Here is an 18676-nt window from a genome sequence, read left to right as displayed (position 1 = left end):
GGCTGGTGTATAAGGGCCCCACATCAGGTTTCTCTGGGTCCACCTGTTGTCCTGATGGGTGAGGAGGAGGAGCTCACAAGGCTTCACTTCGGCCTCACATCCCCGGCCTAAAAACAAAGGATTTGTAAACAAGGGTTCATGGATTTCAACCCGGATTCTTGCCTTTCCAACCACCCACAGCCAATTTCCCACCATCAGCACAGCCTCATCTGGGTTTCTGGCAAACAGCAGATTGGTCGCACCATGCACAAGGGTTTAATTTGCACAAATATGGACTGCCCGGGGAGTGGCAGGTAAAGGACTGAGGGATCCGGCAGGGGCACCAGTGACTCTGAATCCCAGAGCCAGCAGAATGCACCGCATGTGAAGCAGTGAGTGTAGTGGCACCCTCAGAAGTGAGGGAAGGATCTCCTGTCTGGCAAGGTGGACAAGGGACATGTCCTCAGCAACTCCATCCCTGACTCAACACCATCACTTCTTTACAAAAAAAAAAAAAAAAAGGAAGTAGCCCAGAGAGGGGCTGGTTCACCTGAAGTTTGTTTCTTCCTTCATCATCAATATTTATTGAGTGCCGGGCACCAGGCCCTGGAAGCCCTGGGGATGCTGGGGGTGCTGGGCTCCCCAAGTCCACTAGCAGGAAGCTTGCCTGTACTGAGGGAGGCTGAAGTGATTCTGATGGCCATTATCAAGTGGGTGGGTCAGTGGGGCAGGAGCCAAATTCTGGGGGAGAATTCAGCAAAACCCCCCACAAAACCGCAAACCCAGCCTGATGGGGGATCAGATGTGCTTTGCCCAAGGCAGGGATCCCTGAGGGAAGAGCTGAAGGCATGGGCAAGGCTTCCAGACTGAAAAATGGAGTGAGGGCAGCTGTGAGTGTCTGAAGCCAGAGGAAAGCCAGAAGGGCCCTTAGGTGATGCTGGTAATGGGTCACTAATGTTTGCTATTTCTTTGCGAACGACTGTGTACACATTAGGTAGTTGTCAATAAAACCATTTCATAACAGAGATTACAAAACAGAATTGTTTGTCAGGAAGAAATGGTAAAATCTTGGCAGGAAGCCAGGGATGAAAACTCTTGCTTGAAATGAGGTAATTGGAAATAGCCAGGCTTCACCTGTCTAGAGGAGTGGAGGCAGGGCCCGGCCTTCCCAGGGCCTATTTCCTAACTGGAAAGCCCCACAATCTTCCAGGGGAAGCAGGGAAATAGGCAAGGGAATACTACCTTAGGGGTTTGTTTTGTTTTGTTTTGTTTTTGTTTTTTTTTGAGGACAGATAGAAAGGCTCCCCTGACTCCCAAATCTCTACCTCAGTTAAGCAGGCCTTCCAAGAGCCCAGGCCAGAAGGGATACCACTGTGGGACCATCATAGCTGCCTAGAGCAAATCTTCACCAGGGCTCCAGGGCATGGCACTCCACAGTTTGTACAGCCCTTACATGCGACTCTGGAGCAGAAGGGATTCAGTGGGAGGGAGTGCCTTGGTTAAGAGTTTAGTGTCTAATGGCAGGGGATGGGGCCAGCACCCAGGTTAGCTGCCAGCAGTGCCCCTGCCCTGCCTTTCAGGGGAGGAGAGGGTCAATGTGGGGAGGTGGGCCCCTGCCAGTGAGGGCCAGCCTGGGGCAGATGGCACAGAGTGGCACTGGTCAGAGTCTGGGGAGTCTGCCTCTCTGTGGGATGGGATAGGGCCAGCTGCATTCCCTGCCTACCAGGTGCCAGGCCCAAGCTGATGCAGAAAGCATCATCCCATTTACTGATGAGAGCGAGGCCCAAGGAAGTGACTTGTCATGTCACACAATATAAAAGAGGGGGGCGGTAAGACAGCCAGGTGTTAAAGGAGCATGTTGGGTGGGCTGGCTTCATGCTTGGTGACTTCACAGAGGAGGTGGCTGCAACAGATTTGAGCAAAGTGGCTCTCAGCTGACATTGGAGACCTCTGCTTTTAGCCACCAGAGGGCAGTGTGGGACAACTGCCCCTCTCTCTGCGGGTGGTGGGTGGGAGGCAGTGTGAACTGGGCCCCTCAGCATCTCCCTCACCCCCAAAGGGGGGTTTTACAGGTGGGTTGAGGAGCAGTACACTGGGCCCAGGCTGTCTGTGGGTCCACTGGGAGCAGCAGAAAGAAGTGGTCCCACCTGGGTTCAGATCCTGGTTCTACAACTTGCTGGTTTTCTTTCCAAATCCCTGTGGACTCCCATCTTCCGTCCTGTGGCTGTTACCTTAGTCAGGGCCTCCATCATCCCTGGCTTGGATTATTAGAAAGGAGCGCATGAGTCAGTCTCCTGGTGCCCATTCCTACCCCATCCCCTGAGATTCCACAGGGCAGCCAGAAAAAAATCTTTCTGAAATGAAAATTCTGATCAGTCCTTCCTATGTGCATCCTTCACTGGCTCCCCTGTGACTTGGCTATGACACCCTCATTGCAGCCTCACCCAATACCACCAATTCATCAGATTCCTTCCTGCCTCCATGCTTTTATTCATGCTGTGTCCTCAGGCTAGGACCCCCTTCCCAGTCTTGTTCTGTGTACCCTGGAGCCTTCAGGCTCCCAGAGCCCTCTTTCCCCAACCAACCCTGCTCCCACTCCCTGACATCCCTAGCAGAGTTAGAGTCTCATCTCCATGCTCTTGGAGCAACAGGGGTGCTTATAATGCAGGAGAGTCATCATCTGTCTCCTATTCCCCACTAACCACTGGCCCAGGCCACACTCTCCAAATGTTCAATAAAGCCTCGCAAAAATAATAGATACCATTTACTGAGAACCTACGTAGGCCTGCTGATCTTGTGCTATCTTGTTTAATAATCATGGCAGCCTTGTCAAGTAAATATAGTCATCCTGGTTATATGGGGAGGGCGGTGAGTAAGGCTCAGAGATGCAGTTGTTTGCTCAGTGATGGCGCCAAGACTGGAATTCAGGATGTTTGATTCCAGGGCAACATCTCCCTCACCCATCCACCCCCCAGAGGTTGGGTCATACTAGGAGCACTGCCAAAAAGCAGAGCCTAACAGCATGACTCAGCACCAGGGACAGACCCCAATAGAGGTTTGGACAGCCATAGAATAGAGAAGGAACCAGAAAGGATGGGCTCACCTAGCTGTGCCTTCATCCTAGAGTATCAACTATAAAAGCAAACACTATTAGGGTGCCTGACTGGCTCAGTCGGAATAGCATGTGACTCTTGATCTCGGGGTTGTGCAGTCAAGGTGCACATTGGGTGTAGAGATTACTAAAAAAAAAAGTAAATAAACTTAAAAAAAATTAAAGCCAACACTATTGGCCACTTATTGTGTACCAGACAATGGGTGGCTACTGGCTTCTAACCATCTCAGTAGCCTTATAAGAGGAGGATGTTATTAGCCCTAATTTACAGGCGAGAAAACTGAGACTTAAAATCACACAGAACATTAAAGGTGAAGCCAGGATTCAAACCCAAGCACCTATGCTTCAGGCCTATGCTTCAGCACCATACATTTCTGAAATATTTGGGGATTGTTTGCTCAGTGTTGGGAGATGAATTACAGCTGCTTGGGTGGTCTGTTTATTGTCACTCCAGATTCAGCCTCTCCCAGAGTAGTCTTGGGCACTCCAGTTTTCCCAAAGATGGCGATAAAAGCAGAGTCCAGTTTGGCATGAAGAACTTGGAACACTCAATGCCCTTACGGTGCCCCAGGTATTGTGAGCGGGGATATGCCAGCTCCTTCCCCAGAAAGTATATAAGCTCCCCCACTTTGAGCCTCCTTCACTCTCCTCCCCATGTTCCTATCACCATAGCCTTCCATCCCTATGATAAGCAGCATATGAGAGAAAGAAGGGAAGAGCCTAGGAACTTGACCAACAGCTTTGTCACCAACTCTGAGTTCTTTGGGGTCTCCTCCAGCAAGGGTTTTGACTTCTTGGTGGCTCTTAGTACTCCATGGCACAGACATTAGAGGCAATAGTACCATCATCATCATCATCATACTTAATTTTATTTTTTGATCACAAAGGGACATGAAACAATGGAGAATATACACCAGAAAAAGAATTACCAATTTCATCTGGGTTTCTGGATATAAGAGTAATATACGAAAATCAGTTGCATTTTTATACATTAACAAGGAACATTCAAAAAACAAAATTAAGAAAATAATTTCATTTACATCAGCATCCAAAAGTAAAGTACTCAGGTATAACCTTAGCTAAAGAAATACAAGATTTTTACACTGAAAACCACAAACTATTGTTAAATGAAAGACTACATGTGAAAAGACATCTATGTTTGTGTTTCAGAAGATTTAATACTATTGAGATGGCAATACTCCCTAAAGTGATCCACAGATTCAGTAATCCCTACCGAAATCCCAACTGCCCTTTTTGCAAAAATGGACAAGCTGATCCCAAAGTTCATGTGGAAATGCAAAGGATTCAGAGTAGGCTAAATAAGCAATCTTGGAAAAGTAGAATGGAGTTAAGGAGGATTTGTACTTCCTGATTTCAAATTTTAACATAAATTGCAGTAGTCAAAACAGCGCGGTCCTGGCATAATGATAGACATACAGATCAATGGAATAGAATGGAGAATAGATGTGAAATCCACACACTATGGTCAAGTGACTTTTGACATGTGTGCAAAGGCCTTTCAATGGGAAAAAAATAATCTTTTCAACAAATACTGCTGGGACAATTCTACTACAACATGGATGAGCCTTAAAAATATCACATTAGGTGAAAGAAGCCAGTCACAAAAGACTATATGATTCTCTTCATATGAAATATCTGGATGGAATATCCAGAGCAGGGAAATCTATAGAGATAGAAAGTAGATTTGTAGTTGCCAGAGGCTTAAGTAGGGCCCGGGAAACGGAGCGGCTGCTAATGGGTACAGGGGTTGGTTTTTGGGGGGTGATGAAAATGTTCTATAATTAGTGGTGATAGTTGCACAAACTTGTGAATATGTTAAAGATCACTGAATTGTACACTTTAAGGATGGTGAATTTACAATATGTGACTTATAACACAATTTTAAAAAATTTATGATGGAGACAAAAATGCTTAAGAGTAAAGATGGAAAGTAGATTGTTTCAGGATGCTACCAAGAGCATCATTACAACTCTGGTGGGGCACCCCCAAATCCTCTTCCATCTCCTGTTTTCAAGTCATCCCCACCTCACCTTATAGCCATCTGAACCCTCCCCACTTGCCTCTTCCCACTAATGCTCACCCCACTCATCCTGTGGAAAGGCTTCTCCTGGGCTCCCTTTGTACTGGCCCAACTGATTCTGGCATGACCCATCTAGGGGAAGGTGAGACAGGAATGTGACTGTGCTGAGGCCCAAGAGGGTTGAGGGGCAGCCTTTTCACATTTCCTAGTAACTACCTAGAAGGAGTGGCAGGGTGTGGCATGGGTGGCCCTTCTGCCCCCTGCCGTTGTTTGCTTCTGTGGTTGTTGCCATGGTCCTCTGAAAGTTTGGCAAACTAATAGCTAAACACAATCTGGAGATTTACGAGGAGATATATCCTGTGGATAGGGGTTGGGGTTCTCCTTTGCCAGGGCCTTTGTTTCAAAGGAGGGAAATCACTTCTGCTGGCCTCAAGACACTCCACAGCCCAAGGGTTGTGGACCCAGACTTCCTAATACATGATTATGATTTAGAACATCTATTGAGCACTTACTATGTTCCAGGCACAATGTTAAACCTTCCAAGGGAAGGCAGGGCTGGGCTGTGGTTCTGGTGCAGGTTCCAGAATCAGACAGGCTTGGGTTCAAATCGTCACTCCCCATTTCCTGGCTGTGTTACTTCAGAAAATTTTCTTACTTCTCTGATCTTCCATTTCTTTGTAAAATGTGGATACCTTTACCTGTTTTCAAATAGTCTGATAATGATGTAATGCTCTCAGTACAGAGGAAACGCTCCACAAATGGGAAACTGAGTTCCCCAGGCAGAGACCTAATCCATCTGGTTTACTGCAATATCCCCAGCATTCCCCTCCACATGCTCTTCATTTTCCTACCTCCATACCTTTGCCCATGCACTTTCCTTCCACCTGGGATGCTCTTTCCTCTACTCCAATCCCCACTATCTACATCCTTCCTTTCTTAAAAGTCTGGCTCAAGTGCTGCCTGCATCCCATGGGAGTAACTTCTGTGCCTAGGTCCTCTCCCTGGTTAGGATGGAAGCTCTTGGAGCCGAGACTGTGGGATAGTGCAACAGCAGAGTGCTTAATTGCATGGGCTTAACTCTGGCTAAGTTACTTAACTTCTTTATACCTCAGTTTGCTTGTCTGTAAAACAGGCTTAACAATGGTACTTACCCCTAGGGGTGTTCTGAGGTTTAAATGAAGTAATGCACTTAGTATGGGACTTGACATGGAATAAGCTTCCAATAAGTGTAATAAACTTGCATTGTCCAATATGGTAGCCACAAACCACCTGGAGTGATTTAAAATTAAATAAAAATTAATCAAAATTGAATTAATTCAACTCACACTTGAATTCCTCAGTCTCACTAACCATTTTCCTATGTGACTAGTGGCTACCAAATATGTCCAATTGGATAGCCCGGATGTGAAACATTTCCATCTTTGCAGAAAGTTCTATTGGATGACACTATAAATGATGATGCTGTGCGCACAGCAGGCACTCTTCCTAGCTCTCCCTGCCCAGCCTCTGATGTCCCTAGAAAAAACTGGGGCACCTCACATGAGAGGGATGGGGGAGAGAAAGGAGACTGGTGGGAAATAGGTAGGATTAGGGGCTAATGAGCGGGCAGTGAAGGAACCCAATCTCCACTTGCTCCTGGCCTGGCAGGAAGTAGGTGTTGACAGCAGCCTGGGGCTTTGCAGAAAGAGGCTGGAATGTGAAGTGGGGCGGGGTTGAGGTGTGGAGTTACCTAACTGCTCCTGAGTGAGCCTGCCAGGTGCCTCAGATGAGGGAGATGGCTAAAGATGCACCCCTTCTCCCTCTGGGCCAGATTCAATCAGGCCCAGAGCAAGGAAGGTGTCCAGCACTAAGCGATGCCAGCTAGCTTAAAAAAGTTCTGAGATTGTCCAGGGATGGGGATGCAGGATGCCTATAGATAGAGAACCTGGGAGAGCCTTGGGCAGGGTGGCTTGAGCTAGGCCAGGGGTCGTTTCAGCCGACGTGGATCTTCTCCAGTCCTGGAAGACATGGTCACAGGGATGTGCTATGCTCTCAAGCAGATGTGTTCCTTGTTTCTTTATAGACAGTCATTGGTAATGTGGCCTCTGCTGTCTTGGAGCTTCTGACAGTTGGACAAGAATAATCCCTTAGATGCTATGACCCTGGATGGTCTATATACCTCCTTAGATCTTCCCTCCAACTGCATAAGGACAAGGCAAGCATCGATAGCCCCATTCCATAAACGAGGCAAGTGACACTCAGAGATGTCCTCTTGAAAGGAACTTCTCATAGGGGATTGGGGAGCAAGGGCCAGGCCTCGCCAGCAGGTCTAACAGTGAAATATCAGGCACCACAACAGAAATCAAAAGACAGGGAAATATTCTGGGCTTCCTTCATCACTTAGCATACTTGGTGGACACTTCTCACTGATCAAGTGTTTAAAATTCCAAGAAACATCCCCACTGCCCCAAGACCATCAATATGCTCTACCTCTTCCTTAGGGCCCAGGGAATGTGGGATCCCAGACAAGGACCCTCATGTCCTCATGATCTCAGCAATGGGAAAGCAGTCAACAGGGTGGGGAGTGCTTAGCCCCTCCCCATGTTGAAGGAACAGGGCCAGCATTGCATGATAGGACTTGAAAGACACCAGAAAGAATAGTGTCAGCACCATGGAAAAAACATACCTTCAGTAAGGACACATTTGAGTTCCATTTCTCTACCCCAGCCTGTCTCTTCTTGAATATGGACTTTGGTGCAGAAGGATATGAGTTTCCTACCCCAACAAACTGAATGAACTGTGTACTAGACTGACCAAGTCCCTGACTCTTACCAGTCAGAGCTGGGTGTAGGGGGTAAACTTTGCAGAACCCTAGATGTGGGGTCTCTTCATTAGGGAGATGGGGAAACTGATGATGGGAGCAGTTCTCACTCCTCCTAAAATCCCCCCCCACCCTTCTCTGGAAGCCTGGGAGCATGGGTGGATGTTTTATGGCACTCAGCCTGGGCTCCTGCGCCCTCTGGCACAGCCTCTTGTGCCTGCCTGCCCCTCAGACCTGTCCCAGAGCCAAGCATGGGACCTCACTTAATCCCACTTATGTAATGTGCAATCCAACAGTTGGCCAAGAAGGAGGTGCCTGGAGCCACACCCAGGAGTGGGGGCTAAAGGCCTCAGTTGGGTCAGGGCAACAGATCAGGCTTGGCTTCTACCTGCAGTGGCCCCTACTCCTCCAGCCTCAACCAGACACCATGAGTGGCCGAGTCGGAGACCTGAGCCCCAAACAGGCAGAGACCCTGGCCAAGGTGAGAGCCCCTTCTCTTGGCGCCCCAGAGGGCTGAGGGGCAGGAGGAGGGGGTGGCCGGAACCGTGTCCCACTCTGTTGGCTCAGCTTGTCTCTGATATTTTGTCTTTACTGTCACCCTACCCAGGATCATGTTCCACAGCAGCCAGTGACATCAGTTCTGTCCAGGGCAGGGGTTGAGGGAAAAGTTCCACATCCAAGTAATAGTGTATGCGCTAGATCAAACTTGACTTCTCATGTGGAAGCCAGAACCAGAGAGGTTTTTCGACAGCTGCCCCCTCCCATCCCTCCCAGGCCCCTTTGGTGGGAACTAAAGGATGTTAATCGTCTGCCCTCTGACTCTGTTTGCCCTCCTTCTCTGATAGTGACTCTGAAAGGTGACCTGTCTGTAAGAGTGAGAGGGACAGAGCAGAATGTGTTGTCATCCCCACAGTCAATGGGGAAGAGAACATATAATCATTAACCATGCTTTTGTAGAAAATGGAATGAAAAAAGGCAGAAGCCTTGATGCCCTAAAAAAAAAGTAAAGAACTACAAATACACTCGTATGCCAAGCCACTTACCCACCCACCCACTCACTCATTTATCCTTTCTTTCATACATCCTCCCACCCCACCCAGCCACCCATCTATCCAATCCTCTTCTGTCTCTTCACCCACCAATATCTCCTTCCTCTACTCACCTCTCTCTCCCTCCTTCCATCCTCTGATTTCTCCTTCCTTCTTTTTCCATCCCCCACCCACTCATCCATCCCCCCATTCATCCATCCATTCTTCTTTCTATCCATTTACTCAGCATCTATCTTTGCTTCCATTCGTCTACCCATCCAATGATCCATCTCTCATGCTATTCCATCTGCCCATCTATCCTTCTATCATAATGGGCCAGACTGCATGTGGAAGAGAAGGGATGATGAAAACCATTATTGAGTTTGGGGGCCAAGGTTAAGTGCAAAAACCACTTTAACCAGCATCTCCCTTCTCAGTTCCGAGAAAATGTGCAGGACGTGTTGCCCGCCCTGCCCAATCCTGATGACTATTTCCTTCTGCGCTGGCTCCGAGGTAAGGGCAGAGGTGGGGGAGATCAGGGTGAGGAGCAGCGAGAGGGGCCTGGTCCCAACTGCCCAGAACAACTCATTGCTCTCAGGATCCAATTACACTGTCTTGCTTCACATGTTCAGGTTCAGGAGAGAGGAGGGTGCAGGGAAGGAAGGTCCTACATAAGCCCCCAATGCCATGCATAGCTCCTCACAGCCTGGGGCCAGGACAAGCTGACTAGAAGTCAGTCTCTCTCCCACCTCACACCTTCCTTCTATCTTCACACAGCTCGGAATTTTGACCTGCAGAAATCAGAGGCCATGCTCCGCAAGGTGAGACCTGTCCACTCCTGGAGATTTGAGAAGGGTTTTGTGGGGGGCAATCTAGGCCTTGAGTCTCCATCTCCATCCTCTCCTTGGAAGTGCTGGGAGCCCAGTGGGGCCTTACCTCTCTTTTCCCTTTCAGTACATGGAGTTCCGGAAGTCCATGGATATTGACCACATCCTTGATTGGCAGCCCCCAGAGGTGAGCAAACACCCTCCCCTCCCACACCAGTCTTTTACAGATATAGCATTCAAGCAGCCTCTAGATCACTGGAGAGCATGAGTGAAGGGTAACAAGCCCAAACGGCCTGTGGAACTGCCCGCAAGCTGACAGGCATTTCTCCTATAATAATTATGAATATTTCCTGGGTGTTTATGAGGTCCTGGCCTGAGGTAAAACTTTACCTGCATGAACTCATTTAGTCATCACAACTCAGTGAGGTGGGTACAATTGTCCCCATTTTACAGATGCGGACACTGAGGTCCAGCAAAGGTTAAGCAGGCTACCCAAAGTCCCACAGGCCCAACATGGAGCTGGGATTTGAATTCATGAAACTGGCTTTTCATCACCACAGTTAGTTTGTGCCTCTGAGCCCTAACCCCTAGGGTCTTACTCAAACATCTTGTCTGTGTGGGAAAGAAATTTAGTCCACCAAGTTGTTGGAGAGAACAGTCCCACCGCTGGCATCTTAGTAAAGCAATGGGTATAGTTTCATTTGTAGAGTGTGAGCTCTGGGCCAGGCACTGTGCTTTACCTACATGATATTGAGGATTTTCCCTAAGAGAAGGATTATCCAAACCATTTTACAGAAGAGGAAGTGGAATGGGACTCAGAGAGGTAGTGTCACTTGTTCAAGGATGCACAACAAGGAAGCAGTAGTGTCTGTATTTGAACCAGGTATGTTGACCTTTCAGAATCCATGTTCTCCATCACTCAGCCCAACTTCTCTTAATGGAAAGGGACGTGGGAGATTTGGGAGACAGAATTAAGGAGCCCAGAGGCCTTCAGCCAGGCCCAGCTGAGACTTGGCTCTGCCATGTTCTCACTATGAGCAAGGCTTTTCCCTGAGGGCCCCCTAGTTTTCTCACCTGGACAATAGTGCCACCTTTCAGGGAAGGTGACATCTAAGTTTGTGTAGGCTTGAGCCACCCAGGTCAGCCTAGTCTGGGGGTCTCCAGGGAGGTACATAATGCTAAGTTTTGTGTATCTTTCCATGCCCAGGTTATCCAGAAGTACATGCCTGGAGGCCTATGTGGCTATGACCGGGATGGCTGCCCTGTGTGGTATGATATCATTGGGCCACTTGACCCAAAGGGGCTGCTCTTCTCAGTCACCAAGCAGGATCTGCTAAAGACCAAGATGAGGGACTGCGAGCGCATCCTGCATGAGTGTGACCTGCAGACAGAGCGGGTGAGGCCTAGGTTGAGCAGTAGGGGAACTGGGGGCAGGTGAGTCTGTCAGGGGATGTGGTCCCAGGAACACACCTGGCTCTCTACTATCACAATCAGAGGACTCTGGAGTCAGGCCACAGCTCAGCTACTTCCTAGTTGTGTGGTCTTGGAGAGTCATGTCACCCCTCTAAGTCTGTTCCTTACTTACACAACAGGAATAATAATAAATAACAGTTGTAAAGATTAAATGGGATAATGCAAATGTATGGCTCAACACACAGAGCCTCATGCATATTTCTCAACAATACTAGTTACTGTTATTCCTTCTGAGCCCTTTTGCCCCTGCTGTTCCTTCTGTTTGAATAACTTTACCCCCAACATACCTCTACCTCCCATGCTTCCCTTGGCTCTCTCCCTTCTATCTTCCAGGTCCCAAACTTAGATGTCAGCTTCTCTTAGATGTCCCTGTCTCGGTTAGCGTGTGTCCCCACAACTCCTGTGCTATTTATTTGCAGCACTTATCGCAGGATTTATAGTGGCCTAGTTGCTTGTCAGTCTCTCCAAACAGATTGTGAACGCTTTGAGGACAAGAGTATTATATAGTATCCTCTCCATGACTAGCACAAAATAGGTGCTTAATAAATATTAATTGGACAGAGAGATGAATGGATGACTGAATTTTAGTATGAATGGATGGTTGGGTGAATTGATGGATAAGTGGGTCAATTAATGGATGGATGAACAAACGAATGGATGGATGATAAATGGATAATGGATGGATAAGTAGGTGGATGTGTGGGTAAGTGCATTCACTGTTTTGTCCACTTGTTTCTCTGAGGACAGAGTAAGGGACTGGGAGAATTGCTGAGAGGTCAGGTACTAGGGTCACCGTGTCCCAAATTCTGAGCCTGCACCCTGAACCTTGGGAGTGGTCTTTGCTTTCATCCTTGCAGCTGGGGAAGAAGATTGAGACCATTGTGATGATATTTGACTGCGAGGGCCTGGGACTGAAGCACTTCTGGAAACCTCTGGTGGAAGTGTACCAAGAGGTGAGGAGAAGGCCCCCTGGGTGACCCCTGCTTGCCTTAATGATGAGCTTGGTCTGCTGTGACCTTGTTGCTCACTCAGAGTCAGGATTTGGTAAAAGATGGTTGACTTCCTGGGCTCCAGCGCTGCAATTCAGGACTCAAAGAGCCTTAATGTATTTCCCAAAAGACAGGCTCAGAGTCAATGCTGTACTGAGATCGTAGAGGCCACCTTCTGCCAACCCTTCCCAGCTCTGTTGTCCCTAGCTCTGTGACTCCAGCAAGTCACTTCTTGCCTTCATGCTTCAGATTCCTCACCTACAAAATGGGAATATTGATAGTGTGCATTTCAAAGGGATGTAGGGATATTCCAGCGGGTTGATACATAAAACGTGTATATAGTGCTTGGAAAATTGTGAACATTTAATAAACAATAAAACAATTTTTAGATTTATTCTAAAAATGATTATTATGAGAGTGTGGTTGTAATAGTCTAAAGGGAGAAACTCTCCTCCAGAGGCCATTGGAGGTGAAGGAAAGAAAGGAAACACTCCTTGGCCCTTTGGACACTCCACAGAGGAGAGTACAAAGATGATGAGGTAGAAGGTGAGATGTGGGTTCTGATGGGGTCTTTGGTTCCACAGTTCTTTGGCCTCCTTGAAGAGAATTACCCAGAGACCCTGAAGTTCATGCTCATTGTGAAAGGTATGTGGCAATTGACTTCAGTCTTTTGTGCCTCTGTTTCCTCATTTTGCCTTGGGAGCAATAAAAGTACCTGCTTCCCTGGTAGTGGTGAGGCAGGCTGGTTGTGTGTCTGCATGCTAATCCCTTAGAGCCTGGAACAACAGAAGTGTTCCATAAATAGTAATTTCTATGATTGGCCTTACTGCAAGAAGAAGCAGTTCCAACACTAGCCCTTCCAGGAATTCTCCCTCATTTCCCCCACCCACGTTGATCTCTCCACTCCCAAACTGCCTGTGGCACCGGCAGCTGGAGGAGCCAAATCTGGCATTTCTTGTCTGCTGACTTCTGGAGACCTCTTGTTGTCTTGTGTGTGTTAATCCTGCTTATTTCCTAACTTATCTGCTCCTTGAAGGCAGGACCTCTGATTTTCCACTTCTGTTGTATTCTTCACAGACCTGGGAATATGTGGATGCTCAGTAGGTATTTTGTTGTTGAGCAGGCTGATGGATGGATGTTTAATGATTGGCTAGTTAATTGGTTGGTTGGTTGATTATTTACTCTGTTGGTTGTCTAGTTCACTGGCCAGTTGGTTGGCTGTCTAGTTAAATGACTGGTTGTTGATTGAATATTTGGTCAGTTAGTTGATTAGTTGGTTTGTTGGATAGTTTTAGCTTGGTTGACTGATTGAGTGACCACCAGGCATTTTGGTTGGGTGCATAGGTGAGTAGTAAGGTGGCAGATTGATTAGTTGGCTGGCTGATTTGTCATTTGGCTGGATCCTGGATAGTTGGCTGGCTGCAGAAGGTAATTGGCTGGGTGGTTGGCTCATTGCTTAATAGGCTGATGGGTTTTCTGGTTGGCTGATTTGTTAATTGATTGTTTGGCTAGTTATTAGGTTGGCTGACTGACTGATAGTCTGATTAGTGGGCTGATTAGAAGGTAAATTGATTGGCCATTTTGTTGGTTTGTTGATAATTTGGATGATTGGTTGGCTGGTTAGTTGGCTGCTTGTTGGCTGATTGGTTTGGCAGGTGCAGGGCCTTTTCTAATTCATGACTCCTCCATATTATTGGCTATGATTATTGTGGAGAGAGTGTCCCAATGGAATAATTTTTTGTCCATTATCTTTTTTTTGTATCTCTTCAGCCACCAAGCTATTCCCTGTGGGCTACAATCTCATGAAGCCCTTCCTGAGTGAAGACACTCGCAGAAAAATTGTAGTATTGGGAAGTAAGTAATTCCAGCTCTATCCTCTGAATTCTGTGCCACCTGGAGTCAGAAGTTCCTCCTCAAAAATAAAGTGAAGTGTGTTTTACACTGTAGAGTCTATCCAGTTATCTCTGCCTCATTCCATGTCTTTGGTAACTGAAGCCTCACACCTTCCTCCTTATCAGTTTCAGTTTGGTTGTTAGTAAACCTCTAGGCTATGGGCCTCATTTTCCTTTAAACACTCATCACTTCAATGCTTCTAAAGGAAATTTAGGCTGAGGAGGATGAGGAAGAAGAGCAGGGAAAGGAGATGTGATTCAGAGAAGGAAGGATCAACAAGAAGGGACTGAATAAATAAATAATAATGCATCCATTTGATGATATTGGAAAACCATGAAAAATGATTTGATGTCAAGGGAAATGTCACTAGGATTTTAAAAAGCAGATGATAAAGTGGTATGGATAGTATCATCTTCCTTGTAAAGACAAAAATATATTGCTAGAAAAAATGCAACAAAATGTTGATTTGTGGATGGCAAGAAATCAAGTGGTTTTTAATTTTATTTTTTGTATTTTTCTGTTTCCTAAAGTCTTATAATAAATGTATTACTTTTATAAGTAGAAAAAATATTATTTTAAAAAATGATATGGAAAGAGAACGGAAAAAGAGAACTAGTTCTTAAATTCAAGCCAATGACCATGAACTGGGAGGACAACTTCTCGAAAGCAGAATGGTCAGATCATCAAATCAGGAGATCTAAGGCTCTGGGGGTAGAATCTTTAAAGTCCTTGCTTTCTTTTTTCTTTTTTTAGGTTTTTATTTATTTATTCATGAGAGACACACAGAGAGAGGCAGAGACACAGGCAGAGGGAGAAAGTAGGCTCCCTGAGAGGAGCCCAGTGTGGGACTTGATCCCAGGACCCTGGGATCATGCCCTGAGCTGAAGGCAGACGCTCAACCACTGAGCCACCCAGGTGTCCCAAAAATCATTGCTTTCTTTCTCTTCTTGATATTTGAGCCTCAGCCTTTGCCCAGTTCCACAGAGATAGGGAACTAGGTGGATCACAATGGAGCCTCCCAAACCCTGAAGCAGTGTGGGTAATGCCACACTCCAGGTCCAAGTCCAGGGCTCTATCCTACTTGGTGGCGCATAGAGCCCTGTCCATTTGTCCCTGGTGTGCCAGACACTGTGGTCTTTGCTTTTATCCCACTATTGGCAGGGAATATCCCATGACCACAGTGGGGCTGAGGGTGGGCGGGGGAGATAGCCTGGCCACAGACTTGTTGCAAGACTCAGGATGCTTAGAGCTTTGCACAGGTCTGAAGAACAGTAATAAGCATTACGGCTTTGGTGATTAAGCAGCACAGAAGGGGAAGGTCCATTCAAAGGCCCAGGGCTATCCATCCTCCACCAAGAAGTCTGGCTTGAGTATGCCACCTACATGCTGTATGGCCCCCAATAAGGTCCTTGACTTCATAGGGCTTTGAAGTCTCCTTGAGACAATTAGATGATTTTTATCTTCACTATTCATGACTGGAAGACCCTCAAAAATGTGCAAACCCTTATCAGCTAAGAGGAAACATGTTTCCATAGCAACACAATGCTAGAAGACACTTTCTGCAGCCCAATGGGAGGCTGGAGAATTGGTCGTGGTAGCCTAGTCCCTGTAGGGCTTCTCCTGAATTCAGAGCCCCCTGGTGGGAATACAGGGCTGACAAGTCCCCTCCATGCCTGATAACAACCCTTCAACCCCTTTACCCACAGACAACTGGAAGGAAGGTTTGCTGAAACTTATCAGTCCCGAGGAACTGCCTGCTCATTTTGGGGGGGCTCTGACTGATCCAGATGGAAACCCCAAATGTTTAACTAAGGTATGAAGAACCCCAGATAGGGGAGGGGAAGGAGTGGAGCTGAATTCCTTTCTCACCCACTCATTTATTCCACATATGTCTATGGAGAGACCCCTGTGGGCCAGGTATTGAGCTAGAGAGCTCTAGCCCTCCTATCACCAGGCTCTCAGCAGCTATTCAGGCAAACAAGAAATGAGGAAAATTTGACTCAGGGGGATGATCTGTAAGGGAAGTTTCCAGAGGAGGGCTTGACCCAGGAGGGTCAGGGAAGGCTTCCTGGGGGGTGAGAGAGGATGGGATGAGCCAGATACTTCCAGAAGATGGTGAAAGCATATCAGGCCGGAGAAATAGCATGAAATAGCACAAGCAATGCAATGGCCAAAAGAGGGAAGCAAGCCCATTCTTTCCTATGTCTGCAGATCAACTATGGTGGGGAGATCCCCAAGTCCATGTATGTGCGGGACCAAGTGAAGACTCAGTATGAGCACTCAGTGCAGATCAGTCGTGGCTCCTCACACCAGGTGGAATATGAAATTCTGTTCCCAGGCTGTGTCCTCAGGTAAGTGCCAGGCTGCCAACCCATCTCTGGCTGGGGCTTAGACACTCAGGGCCCCAATCAGACTGAGCAGCAACTTGTCCCCCCTCCTGCCCACCCAGGTGGCAGTTCTCATCTGATGGCGCAGACATTGGCTTTGGGGTTTTCCTGAAGACCAAGATGGGGGAGCGGCAACGGGCTGGGGAGATGACAGAAGTACTCCCCAGTCAGCGCTACAATGCCCACATGGTGCCTGAGGATGGGAGCCTCACCTGCTCTGAAGCCGGTGTCTGTAAGTCTACCCTGGCTGGGCCATAGGTCTGGAAGGCTGGAGCCACCTGTCCCATGGTTTAGAGGAGGAAACAGAGGGGCAGTGACTCCCCCTACCTCAGGAACATACAACCTAAATTAGCGTCATTCATTAACACAGTTGGTCATTCTTCAGGCTACATTCTCAAGCATTTACTACACACCAAGAGCTAGCAACACACAGGTCTCAAAGAGGGTGAGAGCACTCAGGCCACAGGATGCAGGTAAGGGACAATAAGGCAGGTGCAACATTTCCCGGGAAAAAACCAGGGCTCTGAGAAGTAAATCAACTTTTCCAGAGCCACACAGCTGAGTGTGATGCCAGGGTCCCACCTCAGCCTCATGGTAGCTGCATAACCCTGGGCAAAGTCTTAACCAATCTGGCCCCTTGGTTTGCTCACCTGCAAAGCAGATGTACAACCTCTGCCTCTTGGGTGGTTGTGAGGAAGTAGATGGTATGCACTAGCCTCGCCTAGCACCTTACTTTATCCAAGGGGGCTGGGAGGCTTTTGACAATCCCAACTGCCCTGCCTCACCCCTATCAGGCACACATTCAGGTGTGGAGACAATGGGAAGAAGGGGCCATTGTTCTCATTGCCAGTTGGTGCAACTAAAGCCAGGCTGGGCATGTGCCAAGAGGAGGTCAGTGTCTGTTTACAGACATGGCTCAAGGGTGACAGTTCCCATGGGAAAGGGGTGGTAGAAACTTGGCCCAGCTTAGCAAACATGGCAGGTAGAAACATAGCCCGTCCTCTCTCTGTGGCTGGGGCAGGGACATGGGGATTGTGAAGCCAAGCCTAACCATCCATATGTCCATCTGTCCCCCTAGATGTCCTGCGCTTTGACAACACCTATAGCTTTGTCCACGCCAAGAAGGTCAGCTTCACAGTGGAGGTGCTGCTCCCAGATGAGGGCATGCAAAAGTATGACAAGGAACTCACCCCTGTCTAGGCAGCTCCCTCACTTCTCAGAGATCCCTGACCCTCTCCTTTATCTATATCCTACAATCCCCTCTTCCCTCAGAAATTGATCATTAGTCCTCTTGACTCCGTGAGATTAGTGAGTAGAGGAAGAGTTGCCTTGGGGAAGATTTATATGTTGTGGTCATACCAGGAAAGTTATGAGAGGCACAGTTTTGGAGGATGGCAAGATTGCATAAGAGGAAAAAACAAGGTGGAAGCAAGAGATGAATGTCACTGAAAACCAAGAAACCAGAAAATAAATCCTTAGCTTTATGTTCTCACTTCTAAGGCATTTGTGTGTATTTTAATTTCTTCTCTATGACATATAAGCCACTTGGGTTACAGACATATCTAAATTCTTTTGACTTCTACTCCTTATACAGTAGATGCTCAATGTATACTTGTGAAGTTGAATGAAGGTAATGAGCAGGTAATTCACAGGTATGCAGGACAAGGAGCTTACCAGAGCAGATTCAGCACCTTGGACAGAGACAGGGCTGTGGAAGTTGTGGGCTCTCCTGGAGACTCAGGTGATCCAGCCCCCAGGTTTCTGGGTGTGGCTGCCCCCTGGGGTAGGTAGGCGATGCCTGCATAAGGGGTTTGTCTGGCTCAGGGCACACAGCTTTCCCAATCTATCACTCCCACCTGTATCCTCTTCCCTTGGAACTCACAGCTTATATTTTAAGCAATTAAAGAAACTTTACTGGAAGCACAGGAGGTCCTATCTAGTTCTGGTTGCTGCCTGGCAATAATAATTTTAAAAATTTCAGCTACCACCTGGTGAGTACTTTCTTGCTTACCACACATGGTTCCAAGTGCTTTATGAGTTTTGTTCATTTCACTCAAACCTTCCCCAGGGACCACTTATCATGGCCATCTTATGGGTAAGAAAACTAACGGTCAGAGAGGTGAAGTCACCCCCAACATCATATAGTT

General features: G+C 47.5%; 1 protein-coding gene across 1 annotated transcript; it reads left to right on the top strand.

The window, feature by feature from the left end:
* The first annotated feature begins 8277 nt into the window (after positions 1–8277).
* LOC140619578 (SEC14-like protein 3) lies at positions 8278–18028 on the top strand. Its single transcript, XM_072803214.1, has 12 exons — positions 8278–8413; positions 9398–9473; positions 9738–9781; positions 9915–9974; positions 10995–11183; positions 12118–12213; positions 12834–12894; positions 14020–14103; positions 15849–15955; positions 16354–16493; positions 16592–16761; positions 17608–18028. The coding sequence occupies exons 1-12, from the start codon at positions 8360–8362 to the stop codon at positions 17727–17729; spliced, it is 1203 nt and encodes a 400-aa protein (XP_072659315.1). The 5' UTR covers positions 8278–8359; the 3' UTR covers positions 17730–18028.
* The last annotated feature ends 648 nt before the right edge of the window (positions 18029–18676 follow it).

Source organism: Canis lupus, chromosome 27 (genome assembly GCF_048164855.1).
Source record: "Canis lupus baileyi chromosome 27, mCanLup2.hap1, whole genome shotgun sequence".
Classification (NCBI taxonomy): domain Eukaryota; kingdom Metazoa; phylum Chordata; class Mammalia; order Carnivora; family Canidae; genus Canis; species Canis lupus.
Note: the sequence above shows the minus strand (reverse complement) of the source record. Positions and strands in the feature narration are given on the sequence as shown.

What these genes read in the sequence shown, in the direction of transcription:
- LOC140619578 (XM_072803214.1), top strand. Translation starts at nt 8,360, where the DNA reads ATGAGTGGCCGAGTCGGAGACCTGAGCCCCAAACAGGCAGAGACCCTG. An exon ending in CCTTCTGCGCTGGCTCCGAG is followed by an intron (nt 9,474 to 9,737) that starts GTAAGGGCAGAG and finishes ATCTTCACACAG; the next exon opens with CTCGGAATTTTGACCTGCAG. An exon ending in ACCCCAAATGTTTAACTAAG is followed by an intron (nt 15,956 to 16,353) that starts GTATGAAGAACC and finishes CTATGTCTGCAG; the next exon opens with ATCAACTATGGTGGGGAGAT.